Consider the following 16,161-nt stretch of genomic DNA (forward strand, 5'->3'; position numbering starts at 1 on the left):
TTTGGAGGCAAAATCAAGTATATAATTATCGGATTGCATTATCGGTTGAATTTTTTTATTATCTGGATTATCTGTGTGACGTCATAATTGCCATTATCGGCCGATAATTATCGGTGACCGATATTATCGTGTATCTTTACTTTTAAATGGATGTAAAAGATCCAGGTTGGACATAATTGGAGTTAGTGACAAAATTTGGGGGATGACACTTAATGAACTCTGTCATAAGAATTCATTACTGCCCACGACAGTGTCATGTCATAATGATGATGGTGTGATGACAGTCTTATGACGCAGCTGTCAAAAGAAGTGTTACCAGTTAATATCTTTTGGTGTGATTATTCCATAATACAGTGAGGAAAACTGCGGCATATAGTCCAGTGCAGCTTATCTATGAACAAATGTCGTTTTCGTGTCAAATTTGGTAGGTAGTGGCTTATAGTCAAGGGTGCCTTATAGTCCAAAAATTAAGGTACAAATCCATGGTCATCAACAGCCTCATTTCATCTAAATGTAGAAGATTGTCCGGATTACCACATTTACTTTTTTTAAAAATTTATTAATTCATTTTTTTTTATTGACGTTCTACATATGCACCCATACAAAGGACAAGAACAGATAATTAAATGTTACACACAAATTAATGGAAGTGTTTTTGCTCTAACTGGTGAAAAGTTTGCAAAATTGTTGCATCATCAAACGTTTGACAAAAAAATGTATAGGATGGTGAAGCCGTTTTGCCCCTACTGAAATCATTTCATTTTATAAAATAAAAGACATGCAAACCCATTGGCGTGGGAAGTAGGGTGCTGCTGCAGCAAATGTTTTGGTAGATTTAGTTTATTTATTTTTTGTTTGTTAAAAATAAATAAAAAAAATAAATATATTGAAACAATAGCGTATTTAACATTGGGTATTAAAGGGGAACTGAAGAGCTTTTCAGATTTCGCTCTTAAGTGTTTTACTCAGTTGAATTGTATTAAATGCGTCATTCGCTCTCTCAAAAAGTCACATAAAAAAAAATAATAATAATTGACCGCGTAGTTTTTGAGTTATGGCCATAGCAACACCATAGCAACGAGGGACGCGCCGTCCTGCGGACCCCTACCTCATGACGTAACTTCCAGGAAGCCTCGCCACCACTCTGAACGCGGAAATATAGCACCACGCTATCCTCGCCAAATATTGCAAACATTTTCTGGGTTTTACTCGCGGGATTCGTCATGCCATCTCGATGTGTAGCGATGAATTACTCAAAGGAAGATTCGAGACCCTAGGAGTGGTCCGAAAAAAACTTCTCCTGCAAAGGTTTGGACCGTTATTGTTAGCATGCATACAGGTCCACAATCGGCTCATTGTTTTCATCATTTCAGCCACGACAGCTTTGAAAACCTACAACAATACAACCTTGGTTTTACAAAGACGTAAGTAGAACATTAATGGCTTTTTTTATATATATATAAACGAAGGGGGACTCCTACTGCCTGTTTGTTGAAGTGCGACATTTTAATTTTTTTTTGCTGTTGGCCTGTCATAAGTAGATAGGTTGGCTGACATGTCGACTACTCATGTGATTTTATTACTATATCAATAGGTGTTATGTAAATTCAAATGTCCCCAGCACCAAATAGGTCCTTGGCTCGTTGTTTTTTATACTTCAACTGTGGTCTGCCTATTTGAAGAGGGAACAATAGCATCAAATAGATGCTGCTATGACTGGGGCATTATTATTTGAACACGAAGAAATTATTATTAAATTAAAATTGGGATTTATCCAATATTTTCATGCTGCTGTGAATTTTTTTTTTCTCCAGGAAGCCAAACATAAAAAATGAAGTGGCGGAAACCCTCAACACGATGAAAAAAGCGTTGCACGTCAGTTGCCACCCAGTTTCCCAAAATCAAGAGAGAGTGGGTCGAGTCATATGATGACCCAAGTGATGCGGTGTCCAGCGATGACGACTGAAGAGATCCTATGAGGCCTGCCAGATGCTGAATTTCTTCCGTCTGCGACATCAGATGACGATGATTTAGGAGAAATAAATGTAGCAAATTTTGATGACATGAAATCATAAACTAGTCATATATACAGTACACATTTAAAAAAAAAAAAATTATCTAGTTACCTTTATATTTTAATGATAATGCATTATCTTTGTATAGAGAACACTTCATGCTACAGCAAAGAGTAAATACATATTTCCCACTGCCATTATCATTTTTAAATGTTGCGCTAGTCCGTTGCTATCCTAACTTAGTGTTCCTTACTAAAATTATGCTCTTTGATGTGTGCCATTGTGTGCTTGGTATAACATGTTGTGTCACAATCTGACAACGAAAGCTAATGCTGATTCAACATAAATCTGCTATCATTTATTATAGTGGCCTATTGAATATTTTTTCAGAATGTAATATAATTACAATATATTATATACCAATAGAATACATTAAACAGTCAACAAAATGTGTCAATGTTGTTAACAATTTATGGTTTTATTTTTTAAATGTAATTCATGCCCCTGTCAGTGCTTCAGCCTCCTCAAGTTTGGCTCTGACGTCTGGGATCTCCTGATGACACAGGCATACTCTTGGAAGGGTAATTACTTGACGGTTTACAGTAACACCTGGAAAATAAAATGGTTTTGTCATTTATTTTGAAATATCAATAACACATCATTCATTTAGCCACATTTGGGCTAGCTTTATCATATTTAGATCGGTAGGAGCTGTCCCAGTACCTAATATCCAGTTTTAGCTATGTGTAGAGCATTCATTTAGCCACATTTGGGCTAGCTTTATCATATTTGGATCGGTAGGAGCTGTCCCATTACCTAATATCCAGTTTTAGCTATGTGTAGAGCATGGAAAAATATACAACCATGTAATCGCATTCTAATAAAAAAATCCCGATGCTGGATTTACCACTCACTCTCCCGTTCGTGAAGTGTCGAGCTGTCAATTGGCGTCATGACGCCATCTGCTGTGTCAATAAATCACCGTCATCTGACGCCTCAGGTTAAAACATGTAGGGATTAATTGTAGTTCATCTTTCCTGGGAGCCTTTGCCATCGGTAGCGTCACGAAAGAGCAATCCTGAATGGTTACACATGGTGGAAATATCACTGACATCGTTGTTGCTGCCATGCTCGCTGTGGGTAGTCTTCTGGTGCCTACGTCACACTTCCGGGTTTGCGAAGGGACCATTAACGGAGTGCAAAAAAACTAAAAAAACGCAAATTATCCTTACAATTACGTGTTGATAATGTCATGGTTGTTTTGACGAACTCGTCCAAAGTTTATATTCATAAAATTGCACCAAAATCCGGAAAGGTCTTCAGTTCCCCTTTAAATAAATATGTTGAAAAAAGTTTGTCACAACCTGACACCTTGCTTGCTACCAGGTCACGCAGAATAAGGCACCACTGGAACGTAAAAGTTAACTGTTGACAGAGGAGGCGTTAACATGGTACAAAAACAAATTAGCCATTTTTTCTGAACAAAAACAGCCACATTTTCAAAAATTCAATTCAAGGTTGAAAATGAAGATGATTATGATAGTTTATAGTAGTGCCCAGCGAGCGACCTTTTAGTTTTCAAATTTGTTCGTGTATCATTGTGCCGTCTAGCTGCGAGGATTTGCACTATCAAACATGTGTGATTTTATTTCCAATACAAAAACTCCAACACACACTATAGGTGAAATGGAATGCTGTCTTTGTAGCAGCCTATAGTAGAAGTACGTAAACGATCTAGCATGCGTGTGTACTTCCATTGTGCATGCCTTTTATGTTGAAAAAGCGTGAGCATGAGAAATGTGGACCGAAAAGGCTGTTTTTGGAGGGTAAAAACAAAATAAGATCCTCAGCACCCCCTGCTGTGACTGACTTCCAGCACTCTTGTGCAAACCCATGCGATTTATCTCTATTAAATGAGTTTAAATCCAGTCTAGAGTTCGAATAGTTTGTTCCAGCACAGTGCAATGGATGCATTGCGAAATGAATGAGTCAACGAGTCATTTCGGATAAAACAGTCCAACGGCACCAGCGAGCTTTCAGGTCCCAGTGAGCGAGGGTGTAGATTTTATTTACAAATGAGTTAATATCATCCATTAAAAAAAAGTCCATGAAATAGTCCATGTTTGGAGGATGCTGCATTCTGCATACGTTTCCTGAGCACAAGTGAGAAGGGTCTTGTTCGGGGGGAACCCCTTTTGATCGGAATTAAGTGCGGGGGGACGGAGGAAAAAAAGGAGGCGGTGGAGGAGGCGGGCAGGGAAGAAAGTGGGTGCTGGTGCCAGACGCAGTAAGAAGTGAACGTACGTGTGTATGGTGCTGAGAGTGTGACGTGATATTGCAGCCCGCTCCTGGAGCTCTGCAAGCAGCCAGCAAAGCCCCTTTTTGCGTCCTCACTGGCCCCCCAACATCTCCCATCCACCCACTCTTGACGGATCTTTTCCCTCCTCTTTATTTTCTCGACGTGACGAGAGGATGCTGTTTGACGACTTGCTTGGAAATGGAATAGAGATGGCGAATAAACCCGTGGTGTTATTCTAAAAACAAAAAAAAAAATAGAAGAATTTATGAAAAAAAATTTCCTCTTAGTCTCTGAAATTTGGTGACTGTCGCTTGTATCAATTTGAGTTTGTATGGGAAAGCCCATCCGGATGATGAAGAAAAGGACCGTGGATACGGACGGTGAAAGCGGAGTGTAACGCATTTTATTTCATTTGAGTAGATTTTTTTTTTTTTTTTTTTTTTTTTTTGCATCCACTGAAGCATCTTGTTGCGCCGGACTTGTGTGCCCGTGTGCGTGTGAGTGCGGGTTGGAGTATGGATTCACTCGAGGGCTGCAGACTTGCTTTATAAAGGATGTTGTCAAGTATGTTGGGAAAATAGCCATAGCTTTCGCGGTGTAAGGTAAGACCATTTTGTTATTTGTATTCATTCAACGCATGCTTTGGCATCAGTTAAAGTTTTTGCATTTAAATAATCTTGACGTGTGCGTGCGTGTGCTGCGTCTAGCCTTCACGAATCCACGCAGATGAGCTGATATGTTTAGTGATGATCTGTCTCTTAAGAGGCAAACACCACTTAAAGTGGCACCGTGTCTTCATTCATATTGCCTCCAGAGAGACGATTGCATTTTAGAAGCCTCGGCAATAAACCCGAGCGTATCTCTCTTGACGACCCATTTCTTCTCTTCATCCGGAATACTGATTCCCTCTTGACGCCCCTGCACATGAATCTTGCAAAAGGATGTGGATCCGCGTGGATTTAGAGCTCACAGCTGATCCCACACGCTGCAAGCCTTGCACGACAAATAAGTTGGGGGCACCATTCCATTCCCCTATTCTATTCTATTAGCTTGTGCGTGTGTGTGCGAGGAAGCCGTTCAATTCCATCGCCTCCACTTCCACAGTTGCATGGGCGAGCACGGGCACCCACGCACGCGCGCGCGCACGCACCCGCTCGCAGCTGCATTGCCTGCAGGATTAAAGCAATCAGGACATGGCATTGCATTCTCCCTCTCTTTCTCGCTCCAATCCGATTCTTCTTTTCGTCCACACGCGCCCGTGCACGTCGCGAGAACACACCAACACGCACTCGCACGCAGCTACAAGCAGTAAGCCTTTTATTTAGGAACATTTTTATTCTCCATATCGGTCTTGCGTGAAGTGTGCATGCAAGTTTTTTTTGGTGGTAATCCCTAAAATGAGACAATTTGCACACAAAAAATAAATAAAACTACACGGATGCGCACTGAGACGTCGCGGAGTCCTTTTGTTGGCCAACAACTTTAACCTTGAATTAGATCCTCTGCAAGGATTTTTGTTTGGAGCACGACCCACTTAACAACATCTAAATGTTTTTACCATGTCACCCCAACAAACACACACACGCACTCGTACTACATATAAATAAATAATGGCCCCAGTAACCACAAGGTGGCAATGTTTGCACAAAGTACAGTATATTGAAGCATGGCAAGATGGGTCGCAAAAAACATGCAGCTGTGGTTGATGTGGTGGATTTTTACTTGCCATTTGTATGACGAGAATGACGCAAATCCCATTATTTGACCGGTCATCCATGTTGGTCATTGTGTAATTTTCCTCATCTCTGCTTGCAGGCCAAATGACATAGGATGAAGGCTGTTCGAAACCTGTTGATTTATATATTTTCCACCTATCTTCTGGTTATGTTTGGATTAACTGGTGCCCAAGATTACTGGTGTTCCACTCTGGTCAAGGGGGTAATCTATGGATCCTATTCTGTGACTGAAATGTTCCCTAAGAACTATACAAACTGTACATGGACACTGGAGAACCCAGACCCGACCAAATACAGCATCTACCTGAAGCTATACAAACAAGACCTAAGCTGCTCAGAGTATTCTCTGCTCTCCTATCAGTTTGATCACTACTCTCACGAAAAGATTAATGCCTTGCTCAAGGTTAACGAGTCAATAGTGTACTTGTGTGATTCCAAGAATATTTATGTATTTTTGCTCTACGACAAGAATTTTGTTCAGCTGCGGAGGGTTTTCCCCTCCGATTCAAATGGATTGACGCCACAGAAGCTGGAAGAAGAGGAGAAGTCCATTGTGGAGTTCTTGGTATTGAATAAGGCCAGCCCTAGCCAGTTTGGGTGTCAGGTGCTTTGTACATGGCTGGAAAACTGCCTGAAATTAGAGAAGGGCACGGTGGAGACGTGTGGCATCGTCTACACAAAGTGCACGTGTCCGCAGCATTTAGGAGACGGAGAATCCGAGAGCATGCTTATGCTCAACAATGTGGTTTTACCGCTCAACGCCCAAACGGAGGGCTGCTTGTCACCTCAACTGCACGCAGGCCAGGTCTGCAATCTGAGTGCCGAAGTGAAGCGGCCTCCTAAAGAAGGTGAGTATGCTGCTGTGCCTTCCTTCTCCTGTGCTGTTAAAATAATGGAGCAATTTTAATGCAAAGATAAGGTCATTTAATGTGCACGAAGATCACTCCCTTTTCTGCCCTATCCTCCTGCATGTCTCAGGTGTGATGGCCCATGAAACAAAGAGCACACATACAGTAGAGCTTTAATTAGAGGGTTGCTGCTTCACTAATTGTACACAAGGCTTGGAGTTGTAATCTATTACAGTGGAGCCTCTAACGTCGAAGGCATGGGGGAACATGTGTAGCTCAGAAGCTTTCGGATGTAAGGCATCAAATGATTAATCCTGCTGTGTGTGTGTTAAAGTTTATCTTTGGCTTTTTTTACTCAATAGTTATTCAAAATGATGGAACGGTGACATGCCAATGAACAAAAATGATGTCAATGTACACTTTAGTAGCACAGTTTATTTATATAGTGAGCGTCTAAAGCATAGAGTTCATAATGTATTGACGGGACACGGGGCGCTGGACCAATAAATAGGGGCCCTGCATTGTTGGCGAGGCCATCAAAGCTGACCGAATGGAATCACAGACAAAGAGGTTTTTTCGTTGAAAATTCTTGTGACTAAATGCTTAAATTCCCGAATTCTTTATAAATATGGACATAACAGTCTCGATTCTTGGTTAAAAGCAAAAAAACGTGCAGTTATCGTTTATTTTATGTAAATATGACGAAGTACAATGCTAGTTGGTTAGTGAATGTAGCTAGCGTCCGCCTGATGTAAACAGAGCTTTTCTGGTGAAAATTATTGTGACTAAATGCTTAATCCCCAAATCCTTTATAGATATGGAGGTAAAACAGTCTCGATTCTTGGTTAAAAGCAAAAAAAAAAGTGCACTTAGCGTTTATTTTATGTAAATATGTCAAAGTACAATGCTAGTCTGTTAGTGAATCTAGCTGGTAAAAATTCTTGTGAATAAATGCTTAAATCCCCCAATTCTTTGGATATACAGACGTAAAACAGTCTCGATTCTTGGTTAAAAGCAAAAAAACGTGCAGTTAGCGTTTATTTTACGTAAATATGTCGAAGTACAATGCTATTTGGTTAGTGAATGTAGCTAGTGGCCGCCTGATATAAACAGAGCTGTTAAGGTGAAAACTCCTGTGAATAAATGCTTAAATCCCTGTATTCCTTATAGATATGGATGTAAAAAAGTCTCGATTCTTGGTTAAAAGCAAAAACACGTGCAGTTAGCATTCATTTTACGTAAAGATTGCGAACTATGATGCCAATGCAGTAGTGGCTAATTTCTTCCATTGATTTTTTTCATGTTTCAAAATGCATGCATGGTATGAAAAATATAATAATGACCTTGAATCCTCAAACAAATCACTCCTTAGACAATCCTTCCTGTTTGTATGCGGTACAACTTTCGTACTTTTTCAACAGAAATCATGACCATGCGTTTGTGAATAGCTCCTCTTGATGTGGGCGGCCGCCTACTTGAATGCGAGGCGCAGTGCATGACCGATCTGAGCCGTCAATACATTATGAAGTCTATGTCTAAAGATTCGCTCACATGTTTTGCTTTTTTTGTTAGTCCTTTAGGCTCTTAAAGAAGGATTAGTCTCGCCAACGGCTTTTAATAGAACTATATGCTTTGTACACACTGAATACTCATCAGTTTTGAGTGGAGTGTAATTTAGTTGTTCATTTTTTCACACTTGTGTGACAAGTAAGATTATGAAAAGCAAGATGTGAGAAAATCATCCTCACAACATTAATTTTAAGTTAAGACAGCCAACATATAGGTCACATTCCATCACAAATAAATATATTTGACTTTAGAGGTTCCACTGTTTCTCTCTTGTTTGGGGGTTGTAACTGGAATTTAATGATTTAGACTAAATTAAAGAAAAAAAACAGCCTACTTTGTACCTCACCAAAGTCAAGGTATTCCATTTGAATTTTGATTTGGGTGGACACAATGCAACATTTATTGTTCAACACCAACACTAATTCATGGTCTGGAGTAGAATTAACACAATGGGTTTTTGCAATTTCACTGTACTGCTGCCATAGAGCAATGCAACATGTTATTACATTGGCTTTTAACTGCAAAAGCTTCTGATAAGACTATGATAGAGCATGAAGCTTCTTGAGCAGGCCCGTGTTGACACAGCTGATTGTCGTAAAAAAAGGTAGTGTTGCGTGAGACTTGTGATGATGAGATAAAAAAAAACAAAAAAACAGTGGCCTTCATCACCAAAGTCATGAATGAACCTTTTGATTAGTGGGGGAAATAATGAGGGAGCAAATGTTATGGAGCGTCAGTATTCCCTTGTGGATTTGAAGTAATGGTTGCTGCAATCATTTCCTGGGGACCTACAAAGGGAAGAAGAATAAGCTTTTATGCAGTAGTTTTAGCTGTTCGGTAGCTGCCCCCGCACGCTTCAATATCCTTTATTTGGTACATCGGCTCATAATAAGATGGCGAGTGTCCTTGTCATTCCTGTTACAACACTGGTTCACTCTGGTCTACGTCTTCTTTAAGCAACATTTCCACCAAGCGGCACAGTTCAGTTTGCATTTACTGCATTGTGGTTTGAAATCATAAACCCTTAGGCTGAATTCAGATGAAGTGCATGATGTCGTTGACCAAGCAATAGGGAGCTCTGTGTCTAGCTCCACCCTTTATATATTCTGCTACTGCTTTTGGCAAACCTACTGAAATTGTGCAAAGCAGTTACAAAAACACATATTGTCATGATGTCAATATTTGGGATGGAGACATGTTTGGGGGGCCACCTCTCACATCAAGAAAATGAAACCCACGGGCCTTGATATCATTAATCAAAGTCTTGTTCAGGTATGTGGAATGTGGACGGACACTTTAGCCTATACACTCAGAGGATTTTTTGTGAAATTTGGGACTGATTTTTCTGTGAGTATTTTGAAACTTAAAAAAAAAAAAAAAAAAAAAAAAAAAGTTTAAAAACATGCCTTGTTGTACATATTTTTATTCCTAAATCGTCAAAGGACTATGTCATGAACTTTTTTTAATTAAAATGTTTTACATTTTCGAAAAAGTCAATCAGTTTTTGAATAATTTTAAAGGCCAACTATGGAAAATCAAACACATTGAAGAAAAATGATAAACTGTAAATCTCAGTCAGGTTTTGACAACTGATAAGTAGTTGATAAGAGGTTGAGCAAATGACCACGGAGTAATTTACATTAAAAAATGGCACTTTTTGACCATAGTTTGTATACAACAGATATTATTGTCATGAAACGTGAAGGATAGAATAGAATAGAATAGAATAGAATAGAATAGAATAGAATAGAATAGAATAGAATAGAATAGAATAGAATAGAATAGAATAGCCATTTATTGTACAGTTGTACAATCAAATTGTGGCGCATCTCCCTTTACAGTGCAGGACAAGTAACAATCTCAAAAATTACTTGCAAGAATAAAAGTATAAAATCTAAATAAATATAAAATGTGCATAAGGTAGTCCTATGTTCAGGCAGTGCAAATAATTGAAGTGAAGTAGCAGCAGTTGACAACGAAGGCATTGAATATTGCACGTTAATATTGCACGTAAATAAGTATTACACAAAGAATATGTGTCATTAGAAGTTAAGTAGCAGCAGTTGACAGTGAGGCATTGAATACTGCATGTAGTAAGTATTGCACATAGTATATTGCATGTAAATGAATATTGGACATTGGGTGATATGTTGTTACATATGGCTGTTCAGGGTGGAGATGGATTTTGCAAAGAAACTGTTCCTCGGTTTCTTTGCTAAAGCCATCAAATAACATTTTCTGTTCATTTCAATTAAATGAAACTTCATCCTCTACATCTGGGAGGGGTCTGTTCATGCCTCTGGCTCTACCTCTTGCACTGCCCTTCGTGGATGTTTGGCCTTGACAGGGAGTTGATCTGAAAAGTGAAAAACATATATATATTGTATTGCTTATGAATAGCTATTTTCACACTGTATTTTCAAATTCACACATGAGTACCGTATCAAACATAGAACAACATGTTATTGATTCAGCATTGAGGGTCATTCTGTTCAAGGTAGGTCTAGAGGGCTCAAATTTAATCTTATTTAACTGGATCTTTGATAAGTTCCTGATAAATGGCAATATTCTTTGATTTTATTACCTTCTTTGAGGGGATCATTGCCATTGTTTATCAAGTCCTCTTCCTCCGAAATCCATGTTCCCTCTCTCTGGAGACTCCTCACCAGACTCAGACTCAGGCATAATTACTCCTTGTACTTGCCTCTTACGGATGGATGGTCTTCTCCTGGTGTTCCACATCTTCTTCTACCCCTGCGTTGTTGTTGTGATGCTGTATTTCCAATAAAATTATATTTTATATTCAAAATTGATTATTCCAGCAGAACGAGGAGATGAAAATCCACGGATACAAGTTCGACTGGATTTTTTCAGTCGCTTCAGGAAAAGTCATCTAGTCATCAGCCAATCAAACTTGTGTTTGACGAAAAAAAAAAGAAAAAAAAAAAACGGACCGGCACATTCAGCAAGTTAAAAGGGTTACTTACGTAAATGTGAGTCTGAACAATATGAAAATAATTGACTTAATAATGGTAGGGTCCTGACAACATATGGGAAGGCAGTCTAAATTACCGATATACCTGAACTCCTTATATAATGCAAATAAGTTTGCTCAAAAATTGGTGGGGACAATTTGAGCATCATGAAAAGTTGCTAGCGTTGTATCCTTACAGTGCCTATGCAATCCTACGCTCTTGCTTGAAAGTTAGCAATTCACACCTTCCGTTAAAGAATCAATTGGCAACAACTCACCTCTTCTTTAAAGGTACTACTACTATATGAATTTTTCAGTGTTAAATCTCAGTGATGAATGTGTTGTCAAGAAATTGTAAAATATCTTTCTCTCAAATTATTCTGGCTACTGAAGGAGGCCAGCCACAATACTCTCATGTATATCATTTAGAGTGCCCTCTCATTAAATCACGGAACCGTTATGCCTTTATGCTGAGGGAATTCTCTTTTCCAGAATAACATTTGACATTTTTCAGCATGTTAATATCAGCTTAAGAGCATAGCTTACACCCCCCCCCCCCCCCCCCCAGAAGATTTTCCGCTAGCATCTATTTATAGTGTTGGTTGATGGGAGGTTTGAATAAATCCGTTTTCATCTGGATAACGGGGGAGATCAGCACACTGGGTTTTAAAAGAGCACTGTCTCTCCTCTTGACGTCGTAGTGACAGAGTGCCTGTTCCTGATGAAGAATAAAGCATTACAAACACTAGACAAGGGCTCTATTTGATACAATCGCAGGTCTTTGATCTTCTCAACTTCCTGTTGAGGAGGAGGCCTTTCGAGCCTATCAAAAGGCGAGCCGAGCTTGGAGGTTGCGGTTAAGACACGCTGCCGCAGTGGCCTCGCTAGTGTTACACACTGTGTAGACCGTTTTAAAGGTTACAGCTCGTACATATTGAAAGTGATTATACAGACAAAAGACAGACCTCACCCGTTGATGCTCTGCCACTTTGAAAACCAAACTGACACAGTGGAAACTCCAAACGCAGCTCCTGACTCATTTATGCTGCTTTCTTTTTATGGCCGTTACTGTTTCATGCATAAAAGTTGTAAAAGCAGCCAGCGCAGTGCTGCACTGACACTCACTGTGATTTAATTCTCTTTCCCTCTCCCCTGTGTGTGTGCGTGCGTGCATGTATTTGAGCACGTGTCTGAGTTCTACCTTCTACATTACTCACGCAACAGCATGATGACTCGCTTGCCCATAGGTGAACTAATGTGTGTGTTCGTCAGAGTTGTGATGTCTAGATGACGTGTCCAGGCTGCTCTTAGATAAGTGTGACTCTTAATCTGACAAAAAAGGGTAGGAAAGGACAGAGAATGTCTTTTATTGCAGACATTTTCGAACATTATGTATTACTTTTTGTCCATAAAAACGGAGCATGCATCTTATAAACATTTTGTCATCATTTTGAATCTTTTAATTAAACTTAAAGGCACCCTTAATTGGGTTGAACGAGGGGTGTTTGATTTTGCCTATCAAGAAAATCCCGATTCTCGCAAGCCCCAGATTTCGATTAGGATCTCTGGGCAAAATAAAATAATGACAAATAAAGTATTCAGAATGTCTTCTATTTAAACGTATTTTTTCTTAATACAAACTGAAAGTGCCGGTGAATTTAACAATAATAATAGACACGGAACAATTCCTTGGGATTAAGAGCATTCTATTGATACAACAGAGTTCAGCTCTGTTCTTAATTAAAGTGATAATGAAAGAAGAAAGTGCATGTACCATTTCAGACAAAATGAAACATGGGCAAAGATAGTCAGTCAGTCAGTCAGTCTGCAAACCAAATACAGTGGTTCCTTGACATGCGATCCTTTCGACAAAATGGTCGTGTGCCGAGCGAGTTTTTCCCATAAGAATGCATTATAATTCGATTAATTTGTTCCACAGAACAAATACCTCCGCTTAATCAATAAAAAATACTGCTGGTATTACAAATAGCAATTACACACAGCTAAACAAATACATTATTAATACAATTCGGAATAATATAAATGAGAATAAAAACTACATAACGAATCGAGTTCCAATGTGGCTTGTGTTTTGCATGCTGTCAATGAATGCAGCGTGTGACTGACAACAAATTGAGTGAGGTGCGTTAAAATTTTTACTTTCACTTTTCATGTTCTGTTGTTTTTGGCGTCAGCTATGGCGGACAGTAGCTGTGTTGTGTTGCACAAGTTCTCAAATAAATGAATAAAAACCTGACGGAGCTGGCGAATTCCTTGCCGACGTTACAACAACAATAATTGTCACCTTAACTTATAAAGACTGGCGAACAGCGGCCAGAGAAAAAACGTCGAAGACATATTCCGGCCGTATTGTCGAGCCAGTTAACTGATGCGCACACGGCGCTCATATTTTTCTGTCATTTCCACCTTGATTTAAATGCAAAACTTCAACTTTTTCCTTTTTTCACCACCTGCAATAATATTCTTGGGACCCATGCTGATTTCTCTCACAAGAAAATCCATCTTGCATCCGTTTTACGGGAAAACAATGAAATTGCGACTGCCATAAATCATCATATTTCGAGCATGTCGTCATATGTCGAAACAAATGTCGGGTCAAATTTTACGTTGGATGTCAAGAGGATCGTAAGTCGAGGTACAACTGTACAACAATACTTTAGGTACATCATCAGGGATACACTTACTCACGGCAGTATGCAATTTTAGTCCAAAGTTGGCTGTGCAAAACTGGCAGAATCGCCAGGAGCCATATTTGTTGTTCTTCTTCTTGTTTAAGATGGCGCACTCTCGTGGGAGGAAGCGGAATTGCAGAGGAAACCACGGCGGCTTACATAAACCAAAGTGTGCGGTTTTGAAAATTACCAATTTGAACGTTTTTAACCCTTAAAGACCTGCAACATGAAGCAATTATCAGAGAATCCCAAAATTTGAAAAATAAGGTCCTAATGAACCCTTTTTTCAAATTTGTAAAAACAAATGTCAAAATGAATATGTGTAAGAAGCGCTCTAATATCTATAATCCTAGCTAAATCCAGGTTTTTTACTCATAGAACCTGCAGATGCATGTGTTGACTTGCATCCATCATTTTTTTTTTTTTTTTTTTTTTTTTTACAAAAGAAATGTCAAAATTCTGAATTATTCTCAAAATCATTCAATTTAAGGTGTATCAAATGTGATACATTAGGCAATAAAGGTCTCACTGTCACGAACACCATGTTCAAACATAGGGGTGTCCATATGTGCACTTGGCACCAGGACACCATAGGCCGCAGTTCAATGATCGACTTTGTAATCGTGTCATCTGACTTGCGGCCACATGTTTTGGACACTCGGGTGAAGAGAGGGGCGGAGCTGTCAACTGATCACCACCTGGTGGTGTGTTGGCTCCGATGGCGGGGGAAGTTGCTGGCCAGACCTGGCAGGCCCCAACGTATTGTGAGGGTCTGCTGGGAACGTCTGGCAGAATCCCCTGTCAGAAAGAGTTAACACACACCTCCGGCAGAACTTCTCCCTTGTCTCGAGGGAGGTGGGGGACATTGAGTCTGAGTGGGCCATGTTCCGCACCTCCATTGTTGAGGCGGCCGATCGGAGCTGTGGCCGTAAGGTGGTTGGTGCCTGTCATGGTGGCAATCCCCGAAACCGCTGGTGGACACCAGCGGTAAGGGATGCTGTCAAGCTTAAGAAGGAGGCCTATCGGGCCTTTTTGGCCTGTGGGACTCCGGAGGCAGCTGACAGGTACCGGCTGGCCAAGCGGACCGCAGCTTCGGCAGTCGCCGAAGCAAAAACTTGGACATGGGAGGAGTTCGGCGAGGCCATGGAAAACGACTTCCGGACGGCTTCGAGGAAATTCTGGTCCACCATCCGGTGTCTGAGGAGAGGAAAGCAGTGCACCATTAACACTGTGTATAGTGAAGATGGTGTACTGCTGACCTCGACTCGGGACATTGTGAGTCGGTGGGGAGAATACTTCGAAGCCCTCCTCAATTCCACCGACACGCCTTCCTTTGAGGAAGCAGAGTCTGGGGACTCTGAGGTGGGCTCTTCGATCTCTGGGGTTGAAGTCACTGAGGCGGTTTGTAAGCTCCTCGGTGGCAAGGCCCCGGGGGTAGATGAGATCTGCCCAGAGTTCCTAAAGGCTCTGGATGTTGTAGGGCTGTCATGGCTGACACGCCTCTACAACATCGCGTGGGCATCGGGGACAGTGCCTCTGGATTGGCAGACCGGGTTGTTGGTCCCCCTTTTTAAAAAGGGGGACCGGAGGGTGTGTTCCAATTATAGAGGGATCACACTCCTCAGCCTCCCCGGTAAAGTCTATTCAGGGGTGCTGGAGAGGAGGGTCCGTCGGGAAGTCGAATCTCGGATTCAGGAGGAGCAGTGTGGTTTTCGTCCCGGCCGTGGAACAGTGGACCAGCTCTACACCCTCGGCAGGGTCCTCGAGGGTGCATGGGAGTTCGCCCAACCAGTCTACATGTGTTTTGTGGATTTGGAGAAGGCGTTCGACTGTGTGCCTAGGGGAGTCCTGTGGAGGGTGCTCCGGGAGTACGGGGTACCGAGCCCCTTGGTAAGGGCTGTTCGGTCCCTGTACGACCGGTGTCAGAGTCTGGTCCGCATTGCCGGCAGTAAGTCGAATTCGTTCCCAGTGAGGATTGGACTCCGCCAAGGCTGCCCTTTGTCACCGATTCTGTTCATAAGTTTTAT

At 40.8% G+C, this 16,161-nt stretch overlaps 1 protein-coding gene and 2 long non-coding RNA genes across 12 annotated transcripts in view; 2 read left to right on the top strand and 1 right to left on the bottom strand.

The window, feature by feature from the left end:
* Positions 1 to 1,137: 1,137 nt before the first annotated feature.
* On the top strand, positions 1,138 to 2,631 carry LOC130923301 (uncharacterized). Its single transcript, XR_009064686.1, has 3 exons — positions 1,138 to 1,308; positions 1,374 to 1,424; positions 1,815 to 2,631. It is a non-coding gene; the product is annotated as an uncharacterized LOC130923301 (long non-coding RNA).
* LOC130923302 (uncharacterized) lies at positions 2,109 to 3,297 on the bottom strand. Its single transcript, XR_009064687.1, has 2 exons — positions 2,923 to 3,297; positions 2,109 to 2,624 (listed from the first exon to the last, which is right to left on the bottom strand). It is a non-coding gene; the product is annotated as an uncharacterized LOC130923302 (long non-coding RNA).
* Positions 3,298 to 4,287: 990 nt separating this feature from the next.
* Positions 4,288 to 16,161, top strand: part of adgrb3 (adhesion G protein-coupled receptor B3) — a 304,460-nt gene continuing 292,586 nt past the window's right edge. For 8 of the 10 annotated variants that reach the window (XM_057847945.1, XM_057847936.1, XM_057847939.1 and 5 more), the window contains exons 1-2: positions 4,290 to 4,916; positions 6,130 to 6,898. In XM_057847945.1, the coding sequence (XP_057703928.1) occupies positions 6,145 to 6,898 (754 nt within the window). In that variant the 5' untranslated portion in view covers positions 4,290 to 4,916; positions 6,130 to 6,144. Of the gene's footprint in view, positions 4,917 to 6,129; positions 6,899 to 16,161 lie in introns of all 10 variants that reach the window. The other 2 variants (XM_057847941.1, XM_057847943.1) reach the window with 1 other exon arrangement.

Source organism: Corythoichthys intestinalis, chromosome 10 (assembly GCF_030265065.1).
Source record: "Corythoichthys intestinalis isolate RoL2023-P3 chromosome 10, ASM3026506v1, whole genome shotgun sequence".
Lineage (NCBI taxonomy): Eukaryota > Metazoa > Chordata > Actinopteri > Syngnathiformes > Syngnathidae > Corythoichthys > Corythoichthys intestinalis.